Below are 22,047 nucleotides of genomic sequence, written 5' to 3' on the forward strand. Positions count from 1 at the left end.
GGCTCTGTGCCCAGCTCTGCATGACTCCCAGGAAGTGGCTAGCATGTCCCTCCGGCTCCTAGGCAAAGGGGTGGTGAGGGGGGCTCTGTGCACTGCCCCTGCCCTGCCCTGCCTGCCAGCTCCACAGCTTCAATTGGCCAGGAACGCCATGGCCAATGGGAGCTGTGAAGCCAGTGCTTGGGGTGGTGCCTGGGGGTGGGGGTAGCGCACAGAGCTTCCCTGGCCGCCCATCTGCCTAGGAGCTGGAGCGACATGCCACCACTTCTCAGGAGCCATGTGTACTTCCTCCATCCCTGGGAAATGCTTGGGCCGCTGGGGTCAGTGCTGCCCAGAACCCGCACCCCAGACCCCCTCCCATGCCTCTACCCGAGCCCCCTCCTGCACTCCAAATCCCTCTTCCCTGGCCCCACCCTGCAGCCCCAGCCAGAGCCCACACCCCTGACCCAGCCTGGTGAAAATGAGCGAGTAAGTGAGGGTGGGGGAGAGCGAGCAACAGAGGAAGCCAGGACTGAGTACATGGGGGGCAGGGTCTCTGAGAAAGGGCAGGAGTTTCTGCAATTAGAAAGTTGGCAATCCTACCCTAACATTCGTCAGGGTGCAAGTACTAAGGGAATCATCTCTGAAGGAATACCATAGGGTTACCCATGCATATGGTATATACAGTACATACACACAACCAGAGGTAAGTCACCTACATTTCCAGCATAATTTTAATACTGTTTAAATATAAATATTACATACAAAGATAATTAGAGAAAATAAAATTGGATTCTAAAATACACCGATACCTACAAATACCTGTGGAGATATAACCTCAGGATTAGAAAGCAGACGCTTACATGCATTATACACAAGATCTGGTCACATTTAAAATGGTTTTATAGTGACGTTAATGCCAATAGGCTTTGTCTGCAACTACCGTTTCACAGTTTCTGTAGTCATTATTCATCCTCCTGTTAGAGTGACCAGACAGCAAGTGTGAAAAATCGGGACAGGGGGTGGGGGTAATAGGAGCCTACATAAGAGATCCCAAAATCAGGACTGTCCCTATAAAATCAGGACATCTGGTCACTCTACTCCTTGCAGATGAGCTTTCTACAGTCTGATACCAAGGGTAAAGGTCTTGGATTCAACAAATTGGATATTTTGATGATTAATTCTCTGACTAAAAGATTAGGTTTTGAAAACAAAAACTTGCTTTCAAAACATACTTAAGATTGGTATTTCCAACCCCATTCTAGACCCATACAGCAGGATAGAGGGCAACTAAGAGAGAGAGAGATTTTATACAAAAAGATAACACAAAATGTGTGTTGCAGTTAGGCTCCCAAACACTTAAAGCACATGTTCAAATCCCATTGAAAGCAATAGAACTGAAACACATGCTTTGCTGAATGTTGTGGATGTAAGCACTTTGCTGAATTGGGGCCTTAGGCTACACCAGCTAGTGCAATGTATAATTAGCTATCGAAACCTTTAATCTATAGCACTGGGAACTACTGAACATAAACAGGAGGAAGTCAGAAATGTGAATACTTAAAATCCCACTCCGACCTGGAACTCTGATGGGAGCTCTGTGTGCAGAGCACTTGCAGGATTGGATCCTAATTTGCCAAGCAGGCTTAGAAATTCACACCTCGGGGAGGTGAATGGGGTATAGGAGTGGTAAATCCCACCTCTGGCTGACTGCTATGATGTGTCTAGGGAATGCTTTCTGCAAGGCTTGCTTAGCTGAGCAGCAACCCATCAGTTTACACTGTGCTGGCTATAGCCTCACAAAAGAAAGGTATCAAAACTTAGATTTTTAAAAAATTAAAATTTGGATTTTACAAAATGCCGAAAGCTCCTAAAGTTCCAAGATCGGCAACTTTCTGTGCTGTGACTTTTCTCTTGTCCATGATAAGGCAATTTCACTTTTTGAAACGCATGCAGTCACAACCTTCAATGAGACCCTTTAAAACTTTCCTTATCCAAACTGTTCCTGCAAGCCAGCCTGAGGGCAGGCTTTGTTCCTTCCTGACCCCTTTGCCACATCTTATTGATCTAATAGAAAATGCAGCTTCTTAGCCTCTGATTAAAAAGAAAACCTAGCAGATGTCTACTGAGCATGCTCTGAAATTTTTCCCCCCCAATCACTTTACATTTAATTTTTCCCCACAAAAGAGCTTAGCAAAGAGCCTCTTCTTCCATAGAGGACAAGCCATGCTTTATAGAGCTTAGCTAAATAGTTAGTTAGCTAGGTAATACTTGTAATGCCCCGGGAAGTAACTGGAGTATTATTGTACCCACGGGGAAACTGAGGCATAGTGGGATTGCCTGAGACCTCAGAGGGAGTCAGTGCCTGATTTGAGAGCTCTGTTTGCTGTTCAGAGAACTAGAACACAACCCCTCCATTAGATTCCATCCCTTCGTAGCTAAGCACAGAGCAAATCTCTTCCCACAGGGGAGTCACTCACAATGACAAAAAAGGACTTCAGTAGAGAAATGCTGCTGCACCAGTTAGCTACCCAGCCCATGCGTGAGGCTTGCTGAACCTAGCCCCATGCTGTGACTTTTACTAGCTTAGCAAATAGTCGCATACAGTATGAGTGCTGGGTGCAGGGATCAAGCCTAGGAAATCTTTATAGCTGAGAACAGTGATTCACAGGAAGTGGTGGACTTTGTGCTGACATCCAGGATGCTCAGGATGCTTCTTACTTCACTGTTTGGCAAGTTTCCCTTGATGTACAAGATGGCAGCAACGTGCTTTTTGCTAGCAAACAGAAAAGATGCAATGTTAGTGCCACTCTGTGTACGTATCTAAGGTTCCTTTGTGGCCCGATCATCTGACCACCTAAAGGTCTTTAATGTCCTTATCCTCACAACACCCCTGTGTGGTAGGAGAAGTGCTTTTTGTTCTGTGTTTATACAACACCTAGCAGAATGCGGTTCTGTTCCAGGAGTGAGATGTCTAAGCACTACGGTAATACAAATAATTCAATCTCAATTCTGTTGATTGCAACTGAGACATGGAGAGGCTAAGTGATTTGTCCAAGGTTACACAGGAAGTCTCTGCAGAGGAGGGAATATAATCCAGGTCTCCTAAATCCCAGGCTAGTACCCTGACCACTGCACCATCCCCTGCCCTCAGTTGACATGAAGAGGAGAAACCTGGCTCAGAATCAATAAGGAGTCCGGTGGCACCTTAAAGACTAACAGATTTATTTGGGCATAAGCTTTCGTGGGTAAAAACCCCACTTTTTCAGATATGCCCAAATAAATCTGTTAGTCTTTAAGGTGCCACCAGACTCCTTGTTGTTTTTGTGGATACAGACTAACATGGCTACACCCTGATACCTGGCTCAGAATGTGTAGATTCTAGATGGGGTCTTGTTTAAGACAATTTATTTTAGCTGATGGGTCACCAGCCAAACGGTCACAAAAAATTACATGTTGGGGGGATAGAGTGGAAGACACCTAATCTGAGCTATAAAATCAGTGGTTGCACAGCTGAATTATGGAACTTGGATCTGTATGTACTTTGGAAAAGAGGTCAGGAACATTTAGGGGGAAAAAAAAAAACCTCCTACAAGATCTCTGAACTGTACCTTCTAAAAGGGGAGTTGTTACCCACCATGTGGCAGTGTTCCTAGGCACTTGGCATGGATGATGAACTCTCTGTGTAGCAGGCCTTGAAGTGCTTGAACCTGATCTAGAAAAGCTGATGCTCAAACTAGCTGCTTTTCATCTAACACTCAAGTATCTTCATGGAACTACTATGGACGTTCCTATTAATGTTCACAAGTATTTTTCAGTACTTCTTACCTCATATCTGGGTATGTATTAGCAAGCATAGCAACTTCTATTTTAATGCCATTTGAATCCTGAAGTCTGATTATTTCAGCCAGTTTTGGGAGTGCAGAATCCAACCACGTGGCCTTGGACCCCTATCAGAAAATAGTGAGCAAACAGTCTAATACAGGTCCATTGGGAATACAAAACCCTGTCTGCATGGGGTGGGGACATAACTAAGGAATGCTGTTTAAACAGGATTCCAGCTAAGCCAGTTTCTGACACAATTGGGTTTGGCACGAAGGAAGGAACCAAACAGCGATTAGAAATGATGCCCTATAGTTTGCAGAGACTTTGTTCTAAACTGGATTTAGCCTTGCCCAGATTGAGCATAACAGGAAAGGAACCAATTGCATGTAATCAGGAGGAAGTGGGAAATTAACATTGTACTTGGCAGCCCATTTGCTGCTACTAGAGTGTTAGACTTGTAAACTGTGTAACCTTCAGTCCCCGGGCATATATTCCAACTTTAACTGCCCCTAACCTCAGAAAACTCCCCTTCTGCGTAACATCCACTTGAAAAAACTAAATAGCATTTGAAGAATTTAATGCTAGAGGCTGAAGAAAACTCCTTTCAGAAGTTCATAGAACTAAATTGTAAGGTGGACATGGTGAGCCATTACTAACCTTCTCTTTGCAGAAGCTTTGCAAGTGGTAGGCGTGAGTTGAAATGAGATTTGCCAAGTTTTGCTGTAGTTCTGGGGTTTTCAAACTGACTTTCTTCTTAATTAGCCTCACAATGTATTCTCTCACCAAGTGACCATGGACCTTCTCCATAATGCCCTGTTTGTGGTGGGGCAGGGGGAGAGAGAATGGAAGTTAATTCAGTAGGATCGTATGCATGGAACCCACTCGGAGGGCTACAGATTATGCCAGATGTCTGGCACAGAGTTGCCACTTATCTCAACTGCACTTACATACAGGTCTCCATAGTCCCCTCCTACTATGTATCCAAGTCCAGTGGTGGTGAGGGGTGGGGCTACAGGGGCTGAGCCCTGCAATTGGGAGTTAGAATGAGGCTTCAAGCACTCGCCTTTGACTTGACAGGAGGAATGGGCAGCGAATGGGCAGAGCCTCAGATGGTTTCAAAGAGTAGCAACAGAGGGAAAATCCTACCCCACCTCTAAGAGACTTGCTCCAATTGCTGTCATGGAGAGGACAGCCTTGGGCAATTTCTTTTCAGTTGCTCCCAGCCCCAAGTTCCATAGTTGCCCCTGGTGGAGCTGACGCAGGAGGTGAATACCTAGAGAAGGGAACAGCTCCTGCCCACTCACCAGGGGAGACACAGATGTGCAGCCTCTTTCCAAGGCCAGCCATCAAGGACCATAACAAGAGCAGTCTTGGAGCTGGGTGAGTTAGGGGAGGAAAGAGGGAATGGAGGAGACATTCACCAGGGGATGGGAGGATGGCCTGGGCTAGCATAGGTGAGCTCAGGGAAAGGGGGCGGGGGGTCTGTTTCGAATTTTTGTTTGGGACACCTTTAAACAACATTAAGCCCCTGTTTGTACATGTGGATCAATGGCAGTATGGTCCCAATGCTAAAACATGGTGTGCCAAATTCCTGCCCTCAGTTACACCTGGACAGCCATGCTGGATTCTCATTAGTTCTGAAGTACTAGCTCATCTCCTTATTACTGGCTGATCTGGAGTCCTGTTCTACCCAGTGCACAAAGACTCCCAGCCCCTCGTACGCAAAGCAAATGATGTCTGGGAATTGGCTCTTTCCCAGAATGGGGATTTCCTACTGGAAACGAGTGATGCACGAGAGGTAGAAATATTGCAGGGAAACAGGAATCTGCCTCAGCTCCTCCTGGTCCCCTATTTGATTACATATATTACTGAATTTGTTCAGATTATTAGAGAGACGAAAGGAGGAAACAGAATTCTTACATGGGGACTGTACGTTGTCTATTTGAGGCTTGCTGTATAATCACAAGAAATATAGACTTGGACATTTAAAATCGCCTTGGATGTGGCTGAGGATAGAAGCTTGCACTGCAGATCACAACATCTAGACGTGGCCTGTTCTTGAGATTGGCACCCATTGCAACCTCCCCTGCAAATACTTAGGATTATCAAAGCCACCATAAACTAATTTGCACATGTGCAGCCATGCTGGGGCTGGAGGACCAACAGCCCAGATCCTTGATGTAGACAAAGCCTTATTCTGAAAAGCTGCCTGAATATTAGAAAGGCTTCAATGTGTTTGGCCATCATGCTGAAGAAACCAGGGTCAGAAGGAGGTACGTGAATCTGGCTTTGATGGATAGGAGTTGATGCTGGCCATTGGGATGATTTAGGTAATCCCTCCTTGGGAATGGAATTTGCTATTGTGAAAACTCACCAGTTTAAATGGGGTTAAGATGGCACTTGCCAACACGCACACCCAGTCCCCTGGCCAAACTGAGGTGGGTCCATATAGCTGAGCATCAGAATGGTCCCTAGCTGACAAGCCAAGCTTGGATTCCCTAGAATTCTTTCAATGTCTCCCTTTGACCTTACCTGATAAAAAGGGTCGTGGAGAGTCTTGAATTCTGAAAGGTGGTTGCTGGTGGCCTGAATGATTTCATTAATCGTTTCACTGCACGAAAGCCATTTACTTTGGGTGAACTTTCTAAAAATAGGCTGAGGAAAGAACATGCTGTTCAGCTTCTACAAAGCAAAGTCTAAATGCAAATATGTACGTAGAGATTAACATCTTATACAACAGGTGTGCATGGTGCTGTACAAAGAAATTAAAGATGGCCTGCTACAGGAGAAGGGGTGAATGGAGGATAGGGTGACCAGACAGCAAGTGTGAAAAACTGGGACAGAGGGTGGGAGATAATAGGAGCTTATATAAGAAAAAGATCCAAAGATTGGGACTGTCCCAATAAAATCAGGACATCTGGTCACTCTAATTGAGGAATAAAACAATGGGATCCAATTGAGTTTAATAATGAAGGTGGGGGCTGAGACTTAAAGTTCAGATCTGGCTCTGATCTTTTCTCAAGTTTGGGTGTGATAGGTTGTGGGGTTTGGCTTGGGGTCCCTCTCTAATAGATGAGAAAAGATCAGATTTTTCTTTAGACTGTAAACTTCTCATTCAGTTAAATCGATCAACCTGAAGTGTATATTCATTGCTTTGATAAAGACAGCATGATAATGATCTCAGTGAAGAAATGTGATCAGATACTACAATGTGTAGTATAAACCCTGGAACACTGTGTTGCTATATGTTTAACCCCCTTCCTACCCCAAAAGAAGAATTCTGGGAAAATTATGTGGAACCTACTTTTTTGTCCCAAATCAAATCAGTAACATATTAGACTTTTCCTCTACAGGAATATTTCATGATACAATTACATTCCTATACGCTTGGCATTTATTCATGTAATACACACAGGTTACCTTTAACTCCAGAAACAAATCTTGAAGCAGCACATCATAGCCAAGGTTCTCTATTACACTAAGTGTACCAAGTATTTTCAATCTCGTGCTGTCTTGTGCTGATGGTGTGGTTTTCTCTGTGTGGTCTCTGAAACAAGATGCAGGGATAGATTTGCTACAAAGAATAGGAACACTAGTGGGAGACACATTTTAATAGGTCAGAAAATGGAACCTAGCACCAGGACATCAAGTTTTGTTCATTATCCAAAAAGCAAACTAGAATTCTGAGTGGCTTCTATATCTTAGAGTAGAAGTGATGGTCAGTGTTAGTGGGAGGATACTGATTACATGACGATGACTTTTTAATTTGTCTGTCTGGCAATTGTTCTGTTATTATTGGAGGTACGTGTAAATTATCACTGCATATGTGAATGGCAAAAGGGCAGATCCAAATAGCCCTGCCATTGCCCCGGTAAAGGCCAAACTGCAGTGGAAATAACATCCCCTGCTACACGGGACCCAGGCACTGCAGGAACTCCATACCTCCTTGCCAGCTTGATGTCAGTTCTTGGCACAGGAGTGCAGGAATGAAGTTGTAGGTGAGCTGAGCTGTAGCAGGTTCACAGGGCACACAATGCAGATACATGGACTCAAACCCTCATGAAATGAGTGGCAACAGGCAATATCTGATGCTCTTTCCTATGGCCCTGGTGGACATTGGCTACTACAGGCTGGGCCGTAGGATTCAGTTCCTCAGCCTTGTGCATAGGCGCTGACTCTGTGGGTGCTCTGGGGCTGAAGCACCCATGGGGGAAAAAAAAATGGTGAGGACTTTGCACCTACTGGCAGCCCCCCCATCAACACCTCTCCCTCCCCCCTGTGTCTCCTGTCCACCTGCGGCTCCACGGATCACTGCCTCCCCATCGCTCCCAGTACCTCCCGCCTGCCAGAGATCAGCTGTTTCGTGGCATCAGAAGGTGCTGGGCGGGGGAGGGGAGAGGAGTGAGGGTGCAGTGCATTTGGGGAGGGGATGGAACTGGATGGGAAGAAGGGCAGGGGCGGAGCAGGGGTGGGAAGAAGCAGGGTGGGGGTGGTGCATTGGTGGAAGGGGTGGAGTAGGGGAGGGCCTGGGCAGAGCCAGGGGCAGCATCCCCCGGCAGAATAGAAACTCTGTGCCTACAACCTTGTGCCTTTTGAACAGTTTGACTCAGGCTCTGACCTCTCACGCAGGATTCAGTCTATCGTTTTTCCATTATTTCATGAAAATAATAAATATCTCCACTCTGTTAGGACAGCCAGAGGGTACCTTAGTTTTGTAGCAAAATTATTTAATGATGCACAGCTTGGATAAAAGGAAAAATGCAGTTGTGGAAACTGTCCTAATGGAATGAAACTGCATGTTCCTAAATAATCAAATGGCACTTTTTCTTTTACCCCAAGCGCATATCTGTTCTACAGATGGGCACTTGGAGACTAGGCGACTTGTCCATGATCAATCAGTGTAGGAACAAAGAATGAAACCCTGGTATCCTGATTCCATGACCTATATGTTGTCAGAACTTGCACTCAACAGGAACAGTTGAAATCTGGAATAATAGGATTGTTGTAGTAGCTGAAAATCTTTGGGTGGGGTTCTCAGCTGCTCTAAAATGACATATGAATGACTTCCCTGGAGCTATGCTGATTTACACTAGCTAAAAAATAAGAGTGACAAGTATATACTGTACAGATTTGATTCAGATTTCTGGATATTAGATAATGGAAGTTACACTGTAGCTTCTCTCTCTCTAAATCAGTATGTATATATTAAATACAATTAAAAGTTTCCATGTCTTTGCTGCTGTAATGCTCTTTTTACCGCCACAAGCTAGTGTCACCCGGATTGATTACAAAGCAATAAGTTAAGCATGTTCATTGTGACACTTACCTAAAATTCATACAGTTGTTAATATTTGCAATTATCGTAGCCTTGAAATAGCTGTGCTGCTTGTTTTTCTCTTTAAATTCTTCTAAGGCCTTCTGGTAGCTAAAGGGAGAGATTGAAAGAAGAAATCAGGATCAGTAACTTTGCAACTGGATGTCAACATTGCGCTTAAGAAGCTATTTCCTGCAACAGATTGTTACTCTACCTTTTCAAAAACGTTGACAGCTCCACCAATAGTACAACGGACAGTTGTTTGCCCAGTTCAGGTGTAATTTCTGCAGCTCGCTTTTGTCCTCCATGAATAGTCTAAGACATAAAATTGAACAACTGTCAACTTCAAACTTCTACAACAACCCTCCCCTGCAAAAAAACCCACAGGAGAATTGCTAAGGTGGCTGATGCTGATTTCTTATTAGTCATTGGTGTTAGAAGAGTAGTGCTTTGTGTTTGTGCAGTGCCTAGCACATTGATCAAGAGCCAGTGGCAGCTGCCTGCGTTGGCCGTCTATAACTAGAGACGGTGGAAAAGTGCCGTGACTTGTCCAAAGTCACACAACAGAGCATGGAACAGAATGCTGGTCTCTCCAGAGTCCCAGCACAGGGTCCTAGCTGCTGGACAACACTGCCTGTCCTGGGAATAAGCTATGGAACTGTATTTATTTTGGACACTAGTGCAATATTTCCATCCTCTGATTTCAATCAGGAACATAAATGAAGGAGAAACTAAATAGGAATTCAGAGGAAGAAAAAAAGTGTGAACATAGTGTCAAATGATTTTATATATATAAAAATACACGCACACTTTTTGAAAAATATCTTCTAATCTCTGGGGAGAGGGAAAGAGTCCTACCCAAGAAAAGATGAAGGAAAAGAGCTGATTTGTCTAACACAACCCGAAACTCAGCCAAGTTCCTCAACAAATAACTGCCATTTTGTTCATTTGTGTACAAGAGGTCCTACTGGTTCAGTTTTGGTTACACACATGCATTCCCCTTTTGTCAGGTCAAACAAGGGCAGGATTTTTCCCCTTAACATATTTGAGGTGTGGGGAAGGGGAGTTTCCTAGGACTGCAGAACAGAGGGACCTGCTAGTCCCTAATGAATAACCACCCATGCAATCAGCCCATAGCCTCTGACTGAGGCAGGCCTAGTGGATAAGACATTGGCCTGTGCTGTGGGAGAACTGTGTTCAGTTCCCTGCTCTGGTATAGCCTCCCTCAGTGACCTTGGGCAACTTACTTAGTCTCCCTGTACCTCCATTCCCCATCAATCAAATGGGGATAACAGCACTGGCCTACCTCACAAGGGTGTTGAGGATAAAATCCATTGATAGTTAGGAAGTGCAGTTACCATGGTGATGTCAAATACCTAGAGAGATTTTTCCATACCATTACACGGTCTTCCCTTTATGTGGATATCTACAGGTCCTTGAATGGATTGTACTTGTTTTCAAATTCTAATACCTGCATGACAGTTATTTTTCAATATATCCTGGATCAAGTAAAACAACGCACTTCAGTGTATTTGTTACCTGGATGACATCTATGGCTAATTCACTGTGAAAATGTCCATCCAGTTTTTCTGGTTCTCTCTCTTCTGTCCACCTCTTTACTTCCATTTCTAAACTCTTGGCCAGCCAGTTCTTGATAGAAGCCTTGACAGAATGAAAGAAAAAAGGAACAACCTTTACCACAGCCCATGTACATAGTTTTTAGTGCTCACGGTTTGTGGACTACATTTTACTGCTCAGTCATGTAATTTGTCTCGCCTAACAGAATTTTACATCAATCCCTGCTAGGAACTTGAAACTCTGCTCTCTGTCAGTTACAAGCTACTGTCTGAGAGATGCATGTAAAAACCCTATACCCATAGGGCCCAGTCTTTATTCATGACCATATTGTACCATTCTGTGTTTAGCTCAGGGGAGGGCATACAAGAACTCTGGAACTTGAGGCTCATTTCAGTGTTCCCAATTAATGTTTGCTCAGGGAGAGGCTTGGAAGGTGTACAGGATATTGCCCCTAATTCCCAGGAGAATGGGAAATGGAAGCTCCAGTGCTTTGGGTGCTGTTCAGTCTCCCTTGTGGCTCCTCTACCAGCCAGAGCCCAGAAGATAATGCTACAAAAAGCAGCACGGTCTTCTGGGCACATCGTCACCTGACTAGCTGCCAGGCTGGGAGGAGAAGCATGCTGCAATATAGTGGCTGCTTCTCAGGGCTGACCCTTTCTGCTCCTGACATGGATAACTGCAGAGCCACACAGCACATATCGCAATTAACATTGAGAGGCTACTGCTGCGTTCTGTTTGCTCAACAACTTGCCTGTCCCAGCTCACATCTGGAAGGCATTATAGACTGGAACTCCAGACTGAACTTCCTCTCTACTTACAAGTCTCCAAGAATTCTAGCCTGATGTTTTTGACTGATCACACGGTTCTAAGCACTGATTACTAGAATGGTCACCACTTGGGTGCTCTCCACCTCCCCCCCCCCGAAAAGACTACAAGACTAACAGTCTCTCTGCCATGATTCTTCAGTACAGTTAAGAGCTAGATTTTCAAAAGGAAGGCCTGCACAGTTGCACCCCTTTGCATGCACCCAACCTGCTTTCACAAATGCTTTGGGTAGGAGTCTCCTCTGACAACAGCACGCAAGTCGGGAGTAATGCCACTAGAGCGACACTGCACATACCTGGCTAGGAGAGGAGAACTGAGCCCTCTCTGCATGCTTTACTTAAAATTGGGTCCAAAAAAATCTTTGACAGTTTATTCCCTTTTAGGGTAAGGCTTCCAGGGATAGGATAATTGTTTTTCTGTGTAAATAGCCATGCAGCCCCCCAAGGCTAGTAGGCTGGGCTGAGCATGAAGAGAACAGCATTTTGTTATGTAGATCACTGTGCAAGAGAGAACATGATTCATTTCCCACTCACTTAGCAAGGTTGAGCTGACATGTCTGATCTTGAAGGGTATGTAAAATGACGCAAGGAGCAGAGCAATGCACAGTAACTGTGCCTTGGACAAAATAAAGCTTCACTAAGGCATGTCACAGAAATAAAGGTAAGAAAGGAATGAACAGATTCTCACCACTTCATTATACAGGTATTTAACTTCAAGCTGTTTGATCGTTTTGGGTGGCAACAGGCTCCCCAGTTTGGCTTCATCCAACTCTTTCATTAAAATGGAATTTTTTCTTATGTCACTGGAATGAAAAAGCCAAGCAATCACATTTCGTAGAGTCAGTGTAATTGAAGACAGTTGGTTTACATAAATCTAACATTGCTAAAGAAATTAGTGAAAACCATATGTAAAAATGAGTGTTGCCCTTAAACCCAGGCAGGCCTTGGCGGAAGGGAGACAGCACCCAGGCTTTGTAGCCCACGTCTCCAGTTATAGTTTGTTCGTGCCACTAAACAGTAATGGACACTGGCACAGCTTGCTGTGGGAATTCAAACAGTGCAGAAGTGTTCTAGCCTAAATGGAACCAGGAGTTGAGTTTTGTGCCAGCAGCTGAGTTCTGGTGGGAAAGAGAGAATTCAAAGCAATGAAAATAAAGGAAACCCTTCCTCCTTCAATAGCTGAATTATCTGATGGGACACTGGGTTTTAGTGACTAAAGGAACATTGGACAAGCAGTTGTTTTTAGAATTTCAGTGTCTAAAAGGCTGCTTTTGGTGTCTCATATCCTGCTGTTGTTCTTTCTGTGAAATGCCTATTGAAGGGAGGATTGATGGCTTGACATGGAGACAGAAATCAACTGCCACCCTGGTGTCAATGTGGAATCACTCCATCAGCCTCAAAGGAGGCTTACACTGAGGGCAGGTTTTGCACTGCAGTGAGTAATGTTAGTAATTACCCAACATCCACAATTTATATATGAACCATCACTTCACAAATATCACATTGTACTCCTAGCAACAACATATGGGCTGCTTTTCTACAACTTCAGAAACTTGTTGCCAGATCTTTAGCAGCAGTAGTGTTGTGCCAGGCACAGTTTAGTGGGGGAAGATGGCCAAGGTGTGGAATTGGCATTTTTTGTTGAAAAAAGCTCAGTAAAAAATGTTCACTCAGCTTTACCATTTATCCTTCACAGGGTATTTGTGTAAGAAAATAGCCAGAGTTCTAGATAATCCTACCCTAATCCAGTGGTCTGGAACATTGAAACATTTGCTGATTCACCCCTCCCAAATTACTCCTAAAACCACCCACTCGGTTTTCAAAACAAAGCCACACGTTTTGGCTTATGCCAGAACTTTTCTGAATGCAATACGCTGAGGGAGGTTTGCATGGTATGTGTAGCTATGTCATTGTTGTTTTGCCCCCCCCCCCCCCCCCCCCCGGGCGCTGCACCTTTAAATGTCTAGGGATCAGAGTTGTGCTGTGTCCCTGGTGCAAAGTTGCCATAAAACTTGTATAGCCAGCTGCAGGAGGATTCACCCAGTGCAAGTGGAACCTGCGGCAACATGAATCAGTGCTGTACCTCCTATTGTCTGCTGCAGGAGGTGTGGCTAAGGATTCTCTCTACCCTGCTGTTCCCTGACAGGTGAAATAGCCCCTTGGGGCCACAGGCAACTAACCTAAACCTGTTTTGTGAGGGGAGCAACCAGTGCCCAGAATCATGGGTGGGAGGGGAGGCACAATGATAACTAAGTCCAACTGTGTACACCTTCCTTCTCCTCAGCTGCTCTGAGCACTCCCTAGAATGAGTTCAGGCTCTGGGCCCAGAAGCCTGCCCTCTGCTAGAGGTGACCGCTACGTTTCATTCAGGCTGTTAGATGAGAAGCATGGTTTGAGGAGACTCTTTCACAGAGGAAATCTACTGTCATCTGGTTTACATCTCCATATATTCAAATAAAGTCACTCAAAGTGATAGGACACTGAGGTTTTTGTGTATGAAAAAACGACTTGCGTTTAGAATTTCAACCCACTGGGGTAAATTCATCCCTGGTGTACGTATCCTGTGGTCTCTTATGAAATGCCCAGTGACATCATGTATCCTCATTTACCAGTGGCAGGTGCGTGCCTTGTGCATGTACCCTCCCGCACTGCACAGTGCATGTTTAACATAGGAAGTAGGTTAGGCTGGGTATGAAACACTGACAGTTTCTGCAGTTTATGGGAAGGTGTCTGCAAACTCTCATACCCATATTTAGCAATACCAATTTAATCACGTGTTGCTCCTTATGAAAGTAGTTAAAACATGACTAGCTGATCAATGTTTCTACCCTGAGTGCAGGAGCGCTTTTGAAAAAAATTCTAAAATCAACCTCAAGTCAATCCATCTTACAGCAAAGCAGCACTTAGGAAAAAAATACTTGGATTTTAAAATAAAGTAACACAGCTTTTGTATTTACAGCTTGTGATAAGGAACATGACTTCTTCACAAAACATATCTAACAGCAGAGCAATTAGTTTGCCTAGTACTTTGGAGGAGTTGAGTTTTACAAAACATGTGGCAGTAACAGTCCTTTGGCTAATGCTCTGCTGGATTTGGGTTCCATTCCTTGCTCTCCTAACTCAGGGAGTATCTACTAAGCAGCTGTGTGATGTGATTTCCAGTGTGGGTAGACATACATGCACAAGTTGTGTTCAAGCTAGTATGCTAAAAATAGCACCGGGGCCATGGTGGCACAGGCTAGCTGCCAGAGCTGTACCCCCAGGGCCAGGGGGGATTGTACTCAAGCAGCTAATCCAAGCCTCCACCCACACTGCTGTGGCCTCACTGCTACTTTCAGGTGCTAGTTCGAGCAGAGCTAGCCCATGTATGTCTACCTGAGCTGGGCATTACGCCTCCCAGCTGCAGTGTAAACACACCCTCTGAGGTACGCAGGGACTGTGGGTAATGCCTAAGCAACATACTCCGCCCTCCCAGATGACTTCACATCATGTTTCTCAGGAGCACAGACCTGCAGTTGAATGAGGGGCCACAAGGAAAAAAGGTCCTTCACTTCCCCAGGAGGAGGTGACTAGGGTAGAGAAGGAGAATCTAGAAGAGTTCAGCTGCACAGCTGGAGGGGTGATCAGGACAGGGCACCTGCCCAGGCCAGCCTGATGTTGTGAGCTATTTCGTTAAAGAGTGGCAGCAATGCACTGGACTCCCTTCCAGCTCCACTGGGCTGAAAGATGGCTGTTGTGGCACTCTGAGGGGAAGCGAAAAATCCTCCCCAGAGGATTAGAATAAACTGCAGGTGTTGATTTCAGGTCTGGTCCTCAAACTGGGGTAAATCAGCATAGCACCATTGATTCCAAAAATCAGCCATGTACTTGACACCAGTGGAGCAAAGCCAACTTGCACATAAATATGTGGGCATCTTTGGAGCCAATGGAGCAATGCAGATTTACATTAGTGGAGCGTCAGGCCCAAGGACCACACAATACAAGACCTGGCAAATACCATCCTATGTATTTAAGCCACAGGGACAGGTGAGGGGACTTCCTGACTACTTAGACACTCGCTCAATTGGCTGAAGAGCAATGAAGTGTAATTGGCATGACTCAGTGCACGGGAGGATGAGGATAAAGTGTAACTGTACGTGGTGTCAAATGATCCCCTACAGAGCATAGACAGATAGGCATTTTCTGCCACCTGCAAGCTGTTAAGTTACAGGGTATAACCTGGCATGGCTATCAAGACACCCAAGAGGTGTTTGAGTTTCAAAATTACTGTCTGAATTGGATACTGTAAAAATCGTACTTGATGCTGTACATTACTAATCACTGTAGACAAACTCCTGCCCTGGGCCACATGGGTGTTACTGGTGGGGGCATGTGAGAGTCCCCCCCCCCCATGTGGCAGCACTTGCCACAAGGTACTGGGAAAGGGACCTGGCTGCTCACCTGCCAGTTCTCACCAGCCTGCAGAGCGGTATGGTCTGCTAGCATAGGGTGTGATGTGACCCCTAGGTACCTTGTACACATGCTGCAACATGGAGCCTGCTCTAGAGGTGGGTGAACCCTGCTCCTTTCTGGGACCAGCAATAAATGATGCTGTAGAGTGTCTCCCAGCTGCTGTTGCCCATCCTGCACTGGGCAAGATGGCTCCTACACTTTCAGATGGGTTGCAAACACATACCCACTTCCCAGTGTGCCTGTTTACAGCAAAGGAAGGATTTTTGCCATAAATATCCCCTTTACTATGGCTATGTCCACACCATGTGGCTTGTGTCAGCACAGCCCTCTCGTGTACAGCCAGCCTACACCGACTAAAGGCCTTTTTCTGTTGGTATAGGAATACCACCTCTCTGAACAATGTTAGCTGCCTTGACAGAAGCCGTCTTCTGTCAACATAGCTCAATCTACACAATGCAAGGCCGACTCCAGGTTTTCTGCCACTCCAAGCGGCGGGAGAAAAAAAAAAAAAGCCAATTGGCAGCACTTCAGCAGCAACTCAATTGCACCGCTCTACTCTTCGGCAGCAGATCCTTCACTCCCTCCCTTCCTCTTCGGTGGCCGCCCCAATAGCGGACAGAGTGCCACCCCAAGCACCTGCTACCTTAGCTGGTGCCTGGAGCCAGCCTAGACACAGGGATTTTGTCAGCATAGCTATGTTGGTGAGGAGTGTGATTTTTTCACACCCCTGTCAGATTCAGCTACGTTGACATAACTTCCAAATGTAGATCAAGACTAAGTGTTCTCTTATTAGATACACTTTGCTCAGACACCATCTCTAAATGTTCAGAGAGAGAAATCACCTTTACTGATCATTTCTGGAATCTACTATCCAAAATCTGGCACTGGCAAAACCAAAGATAACAGACTAAGTGATGATAGACCCCATGCATGTATGGCATGGGAATATATGAATGCAGATCAGTCAACTCTAGTCAGAAACACACAGATATAATCACCACTTACTTTGGATAAAAGTTCTGCACCCAAGTGAGGAGGAGATATAGGTCCTTATCTCCCAGTTCAAACTCAGCAATCAGCTGCAGCTGAGAAGAGAAATAGCTATGGTAACATTCTGCATATGTGCTGCATACGTTAAACTGTGCGTGGTAATGTTGTTTAATGCATTCCACCACTGTTATCATATCCTCTTTCATTGTCCTTCCCATGTGCAGAAAGCAAAAAGCAGTTGTAGACAGGTTCTCAGCAGAGCTAGTGAGCTGGATGTCTTTCATACGCTCAGCTACAGACTGCTTCACTGTGTCCATCCAAACCTCCTTCCATTTTCTGGGTCTGTAACTCACGACCTTGTCAGGTGGCTTTTCTGACTTGTATCTCTCATCCTCCACCTCCTGCTCTTCTATTGTGTACACGGCATGCCGAAGTAATTTTGGATTAGATGGCGCTAGGATTATCGAATTCTTTATGATGCTGAAGACTTTACTCTTCAGTAGTTCATAGAGTGATTCCACTGTGCTTTGCTCCCTTAGCAATTCCTCTTCACTCTTGCCACCTAAGTTGTTGTAAAGGGCCCACTCCAGAGCAATCAGCTGTTGAGTGGCATCGAAGAATCGGTCACTTTCAAGGTGCTCTCTGATTTGTTCAACTGTCAAAAGAACAACAATTTTTGTACCCAACTGCTTTACGACCAAGGCTCCCATCTCAACAAAAATGGCCCACGATACTACAGCGCATTCAGTTATATAGCCCTTTTAATGCAGATTCTTAGACTTGACGGAAAAGTGTCATTCAGGTGACTTTTAGCGATCTCTGAATATTCCTGCCATCTCTCTCACTAGAGATGACTGTGACTCAGGCTGTGCCAAGGTATTACCAATCCAGGGGTTGGATGTGCTGCCAACTATTTTATGCTAAAATACTAGAGGTTCTACTCAGGGCTTATAGATAGATAGCTTCAAAACTCGAGTGGGATATCTATATCTGTTTTTACCCTCTGCCATCCATCTAGCAGTTAAAAAGATCCAGGCTACTAAGCTGAGTGGTACCTGCATCTTTATAGCAGGAACAGTGAAGATCATGGGAAAGTACACACAGACACACCAAAAGCTCAGCCAGTTGTGCTCTTTAGTGTAAGCGACGGGAAAGAGTGGAAATGAGATGATACATTCTCAACTCTCACCCATGTCCGCTTGCTCCTCAAAGATCACACTGGAGGGAACAGATGTCAAAACCTTAAGTCACCAGAAAGACTACAAATCATTCAAAGGCCATTAATAGTGCCACTGACCAACAGTGAAGGCAATCTGCTCATTCCAGTCATGTCACGCCCAATGACATCACTGGGAATTCGACACATGAATCACGGGCATGCTAAGACATTGAAGAATGAGCATAAGCAAACAGACTACAACAGTAACTGAAAAACCTGGCACATGAAGTCCCAATATTGTTGTTCCTGAATTTAGATTTCTGCTAGGATTGTGGAACAGAATGACAGAAACAGTTGGCAAGTACTCAGAATCCAGAATCTATTGTCCAGCCCTTGGTACTTGCTGTTGTACCAAGAGCTGGGCACCAGAACAAAAAACCTCAGGGAAAACTGATTTGTTATCCTATGCTATGCCTGAGGGCTTGTCTACAAAAACAGGCTTCAGAGTAGCAGCTGTGTTAGTCTGTATCCACAAAAAGAACAGGAGTACTTGTGGCACCTTACAAACTAACATTTATCTGAGCATAAGCTTTCTTGGGCTACAGCCTACTTCATCGGATGCATGCAGTGGAAAATACAGTAGGAAGATGATATATAATACACACACACCCCTGCTGCAAATGGACCATTTTGATTACCACTACAAAAAGTTTCTCTCCTCTGCTAGAAATGGTGTGTATTATATATCATCTTCCGACTGTATTTTCCACTGCATGCATCCGATGAGGTAGGCTGTAGCCCCAGAAAGCTTATGCTCAGATAAATTTGTTAGTCTCTAAGGTGTCACAAGTACTCCTTTCTACAAGAACCAGTGAGCATGCAGCAAGCTGAGGTATAAATCTCTCCTGCACTAGCCTGCCACATGCTACGTGTCCGTATGAGGCCTGCTGCCGCACACTAAAAATTCCAGGATGTGCTTTAATCAACACTCGTTTCAAAGCAGGGTAAGTCAAAATGTATGCGCATTAAGGAATTTATAGCGCACACTAGCAAGGTCCACACAGACAGACACTTTGTGCATGGCAGGCTAGTGTGGGGTAAATTTACACCTCAGCTTGCCACAGACTAACTGCTCATATAGACAAACCCTGAGAGGTTGGCCGGAATACAAATACTTGGTGCTAGTAGGTAAGCATTAAAGTGTCCAATCCTCCTTCAGGCACTATCCTCTGGACCGGAGGGGCTGCTATGTTAGAATACCCCTCCCAGTAAAGGTCAATTATCATTGTCCAAATCTACATAATTCATTACAGAGGCCTGGCTTTGCGGATGCTGTGGTTTCCAGGAACAACTGACAACAGGTGGTTTCCAGCTAGCCTAGTGGCTGCATGGATGATGGAATGGCCAGCAAACTTGCTTGGCCTCCAGACATATATCCTAGTGGTCAGACACGCACACATTTTGCCAAGCCTGTTTGTTATCTGTATCAGGGTTGGACATTTACATTAGACAGACTACACAACACTAATTGCTTAGAAGGAGGAAGGGATAGTCTAGTAGACTTGGGAGACCTTGGTCCAATTCCTGCCTCAGCCACAGACTTCACAGGAAATCTAGTGGAAGTCACTTAATCTGCCCTATGCCTCCATTCCTCACCTGTAAAATGAGGATAATACTTACCCACCCCCGAGGGGCACTGTGGGGATAAAATACACTAATGTTTGTGGGGTGGCCATAAATGTAGATAGATAGAACTGGCGCATACTGTACCTGTCAGTGGCTTCTTGTCTGTCACTGCTCCATCCTTTTCTGTTTGATTCACTATCTTCTGACCACCCCGAAAATTAAAGGCATCTTTTAGTTTTCCCTTTATTCCTTTCTTTTTGGGACTCTCTCTGCACTTGGATGAAGGAGGACAGCTCCCATTGGCTGGAGTGGAAGGTGCATTTGAGTCTCCGAGAGCAGAATCTTGTCCTCGGCTTTCAGTTTTCACCTGATCTTTTGGCTCGGTCTCTTCCACAGCTGATTCTATAGACACACTATCTGGCTCGGATTCTGATGATGTAGAAGGTTTTCCAGACGGCTTTACTCCAGTGATGCAGTCCTTAGAAATCTTACCCATCCCAAAAGGACTGTTGAAAAAGGGCATCATTTTTATCATTTTCTTTTTTTCAAGCCTGTAAATTAGAGTAAAGGAGTTGTCAGGCCCAAATGCTTGCATTAAAACAAAACAACACGCCAGTGGCACAAAGTTGAAGGCCTATTCCTGTAAATGAAAATTGCTACAGTAATCTGCTGTTAAACATGTGTGGGCTGCACTGAGCAAGTTATAGCACACGGCCCACGAGTGTGTCAGTCAGGAGGAGCATTTGAAGCAGGCGATCTGCAGAACATTAGACAGGGCCCCAAGACAACACCTTTGTTGACATTAATAACACTGAGGTGGGTGGATGTATTCCTGTGGAACCTGAAAGTGATGATTCAGAACTGTCTTTACTGGAAATCTTCAGGAGTCTGTATAAATACATAAGTACATGTCTTTCCACCAGAGTGTGGTGGAAACAAGGAACTCTGTGAGGTTAATATACACAGTCTGTAATATAGGCACACCTGGGGCCCAGTCCTGCACCTAGTCTGGGCCTGCTTCTAATCTCTATGAGCACAGAAATGCATACACATCTGCACTTGATGGTACACGGCAGTTGCCACTGGCAGTTTGCACATGCAGTTACCGGATTTGTAAGCACAATCATAAAACTCAGACAAGCTGGGTGTGCAAATGCATTTGTTGGGGAAAGTCTGGGATGGGTTAACTATGCTCCCAGGGAAGTCACTAGTAAAACTCTCTCACTTCAGCCAATGTTGAAAGCTTTTTGAAAATCCCATTTATAATGTTTAGGAGAATCAGGCACGTACTGGGAAAAAAAATCTTATCAAGTAATATTAATGTCTGCAGGGAGTGAATCCTCCTGCATTAGCATAATATTTATTACTAGTCTCACTGAAACACCAAAGACCCCAGTCTGAGTCAGGGTCCTTTTGTACTCCAGGCTGTCCAAACAAAGCAGGATACATCTTTGCAAATGACTGATGCACTGTAGACTATTTTGGTCCTTTTTCAATGTATTCTGGAATGTAAGACCCTCCATTCCAGAAAGCCTCTTGGTGCAGCTACAGTATCTAAAAAGATACAGCTCATCTGCTGTCGAATTCCCACACAAATAAACCAAATCTCTAGATCCCACCCCCTCAGAAGAAATGGGTCTTACATAGCACAAATGCTGGCCTCCAGGCACTAGCTTGAAATAGCATGGGAAGCAAATTCAGCTCGAAGTTTCTACAGTGAGAGCATCCTCCTATGGCAGGGAAGGGTGGGGGGGGGGCTGTTTCTTGAGACAGGCAGATTCCTAATCATATAGGAATTTCCAGTGATACTGGGATCAGCACTGCAAATGTCTGGTACTGTAAAATATCCAGTACTTAAAAAATTCACTCCCTACCAGTGAGCAGGAAGCATTCTCTGGTGAATGAGGGACCAAAGCCATCAGCTCTTTGTACAGCACCTAGCACAATAGGGTCCTTGTCCCTGACTGGGGCTCCTAGACCCTTCTGTAATACAAATAATAATAAAACAAAACAAAAAAACCCCCAACCCCCCGCCCCATGCTAAGTTTCTAGCCCTTGCTGCCAACAACACTCTTTGGCTCTCATGCAGGTCACATCTAATGCATTGCTATATGCAGATTGGCCATCCTTTAGCATCTGCTATGAAACTGTAGCATCAGAACAGTGGGCAGCTGCATGGTTAGAAGTGGGGGAAGACTTTGGCTATGACCACACCCCTAACAAATGAACTTATAATATCAAGCCCTCCAAATGCTCTTCTTCAGTTTATACTGTAAGATTTAGGGCCACGTACTAGGATATAT

At 44.9% G+C, this 22,047-nt stretch overlaps 1 protein-coding gene across 4 annotated transcripts in view; it reads right to left on the reverse strand.

Moving 5' to 3' along the window:
* Window positions 1-692: 692 nt before the first annotated feature.
* Window positions 693-22,047, reverse strand: part of TNFAIP2 (TNF alpha induced protein 2) — a 40,760-nt gene continuing 19,405 nt past the window's right edge. For all 4 annotated transcript variants that reach the window (XM_030558687.1, XM_030558691.1, XM_030558688.1 and 1 more), the window contains 11 exons: window positions 19,889-20,295; window positions 16,975-17,614; window positions 12,206-12,320; window positions 10,655-10,777; window positions 9,330-9,430; window positions 9,128-9,226; window positions 7,222-7,348; window positions 6,334-6,456; window positions 4,459-4,614; window positions 3,805-3,926; window positions 693-2,752 (listed from right to left, as the gene is read on the reverse strand). In XM_030558687.1, the coding sequence (XP_030414547.1) occupies window positions 2,611-2,752; window positions 3,805-3,926; window positions 4,459-4,614; window positions 6,334-6,456; window positions 7,222-7,348; window positions 9,128-9,226; window positions 9,330-9,430; window positions 10,655-10,777; window positions 12,206-12,320; window positions 16,975-17,614; window positions 19,889-20,279 (2,139 nt within the window). In that variant the 5' untranslated portion in view covers window positions 20,280-20,295 and the 3' untranslated portion in view covers window positions 693-2,610. The remainder of the gene's footprint in view (window positions 2,753-3,804; window positions 3,927-4,458; window positions 4,615-6,333; window positions 6,457-7,221; window positions 7,349-9,127; window positions 9,227-9,329; window positions 9,431-10,654; window positions 10,778-12,205; window positions 12,321-16,974; window positions 17,615-19,888; window positions 20,296-22,047) is intronic.

Source organism: Gopherus evgoodei, chromosome 4 (genome assembly GCF_007399415.2).
Source record: "Gopherus evgoodei ecotype Sinaloan lineage chromosome 4, rGopEvg1_v1.p, whole genome shotgun sequence".
In the NCBI taxonomy this organism is placed as follows: Eukaryota; Metazoa; Chordata; order Testudines; family Testudinidae; genus Gopherus; species Gopherus evgoodei.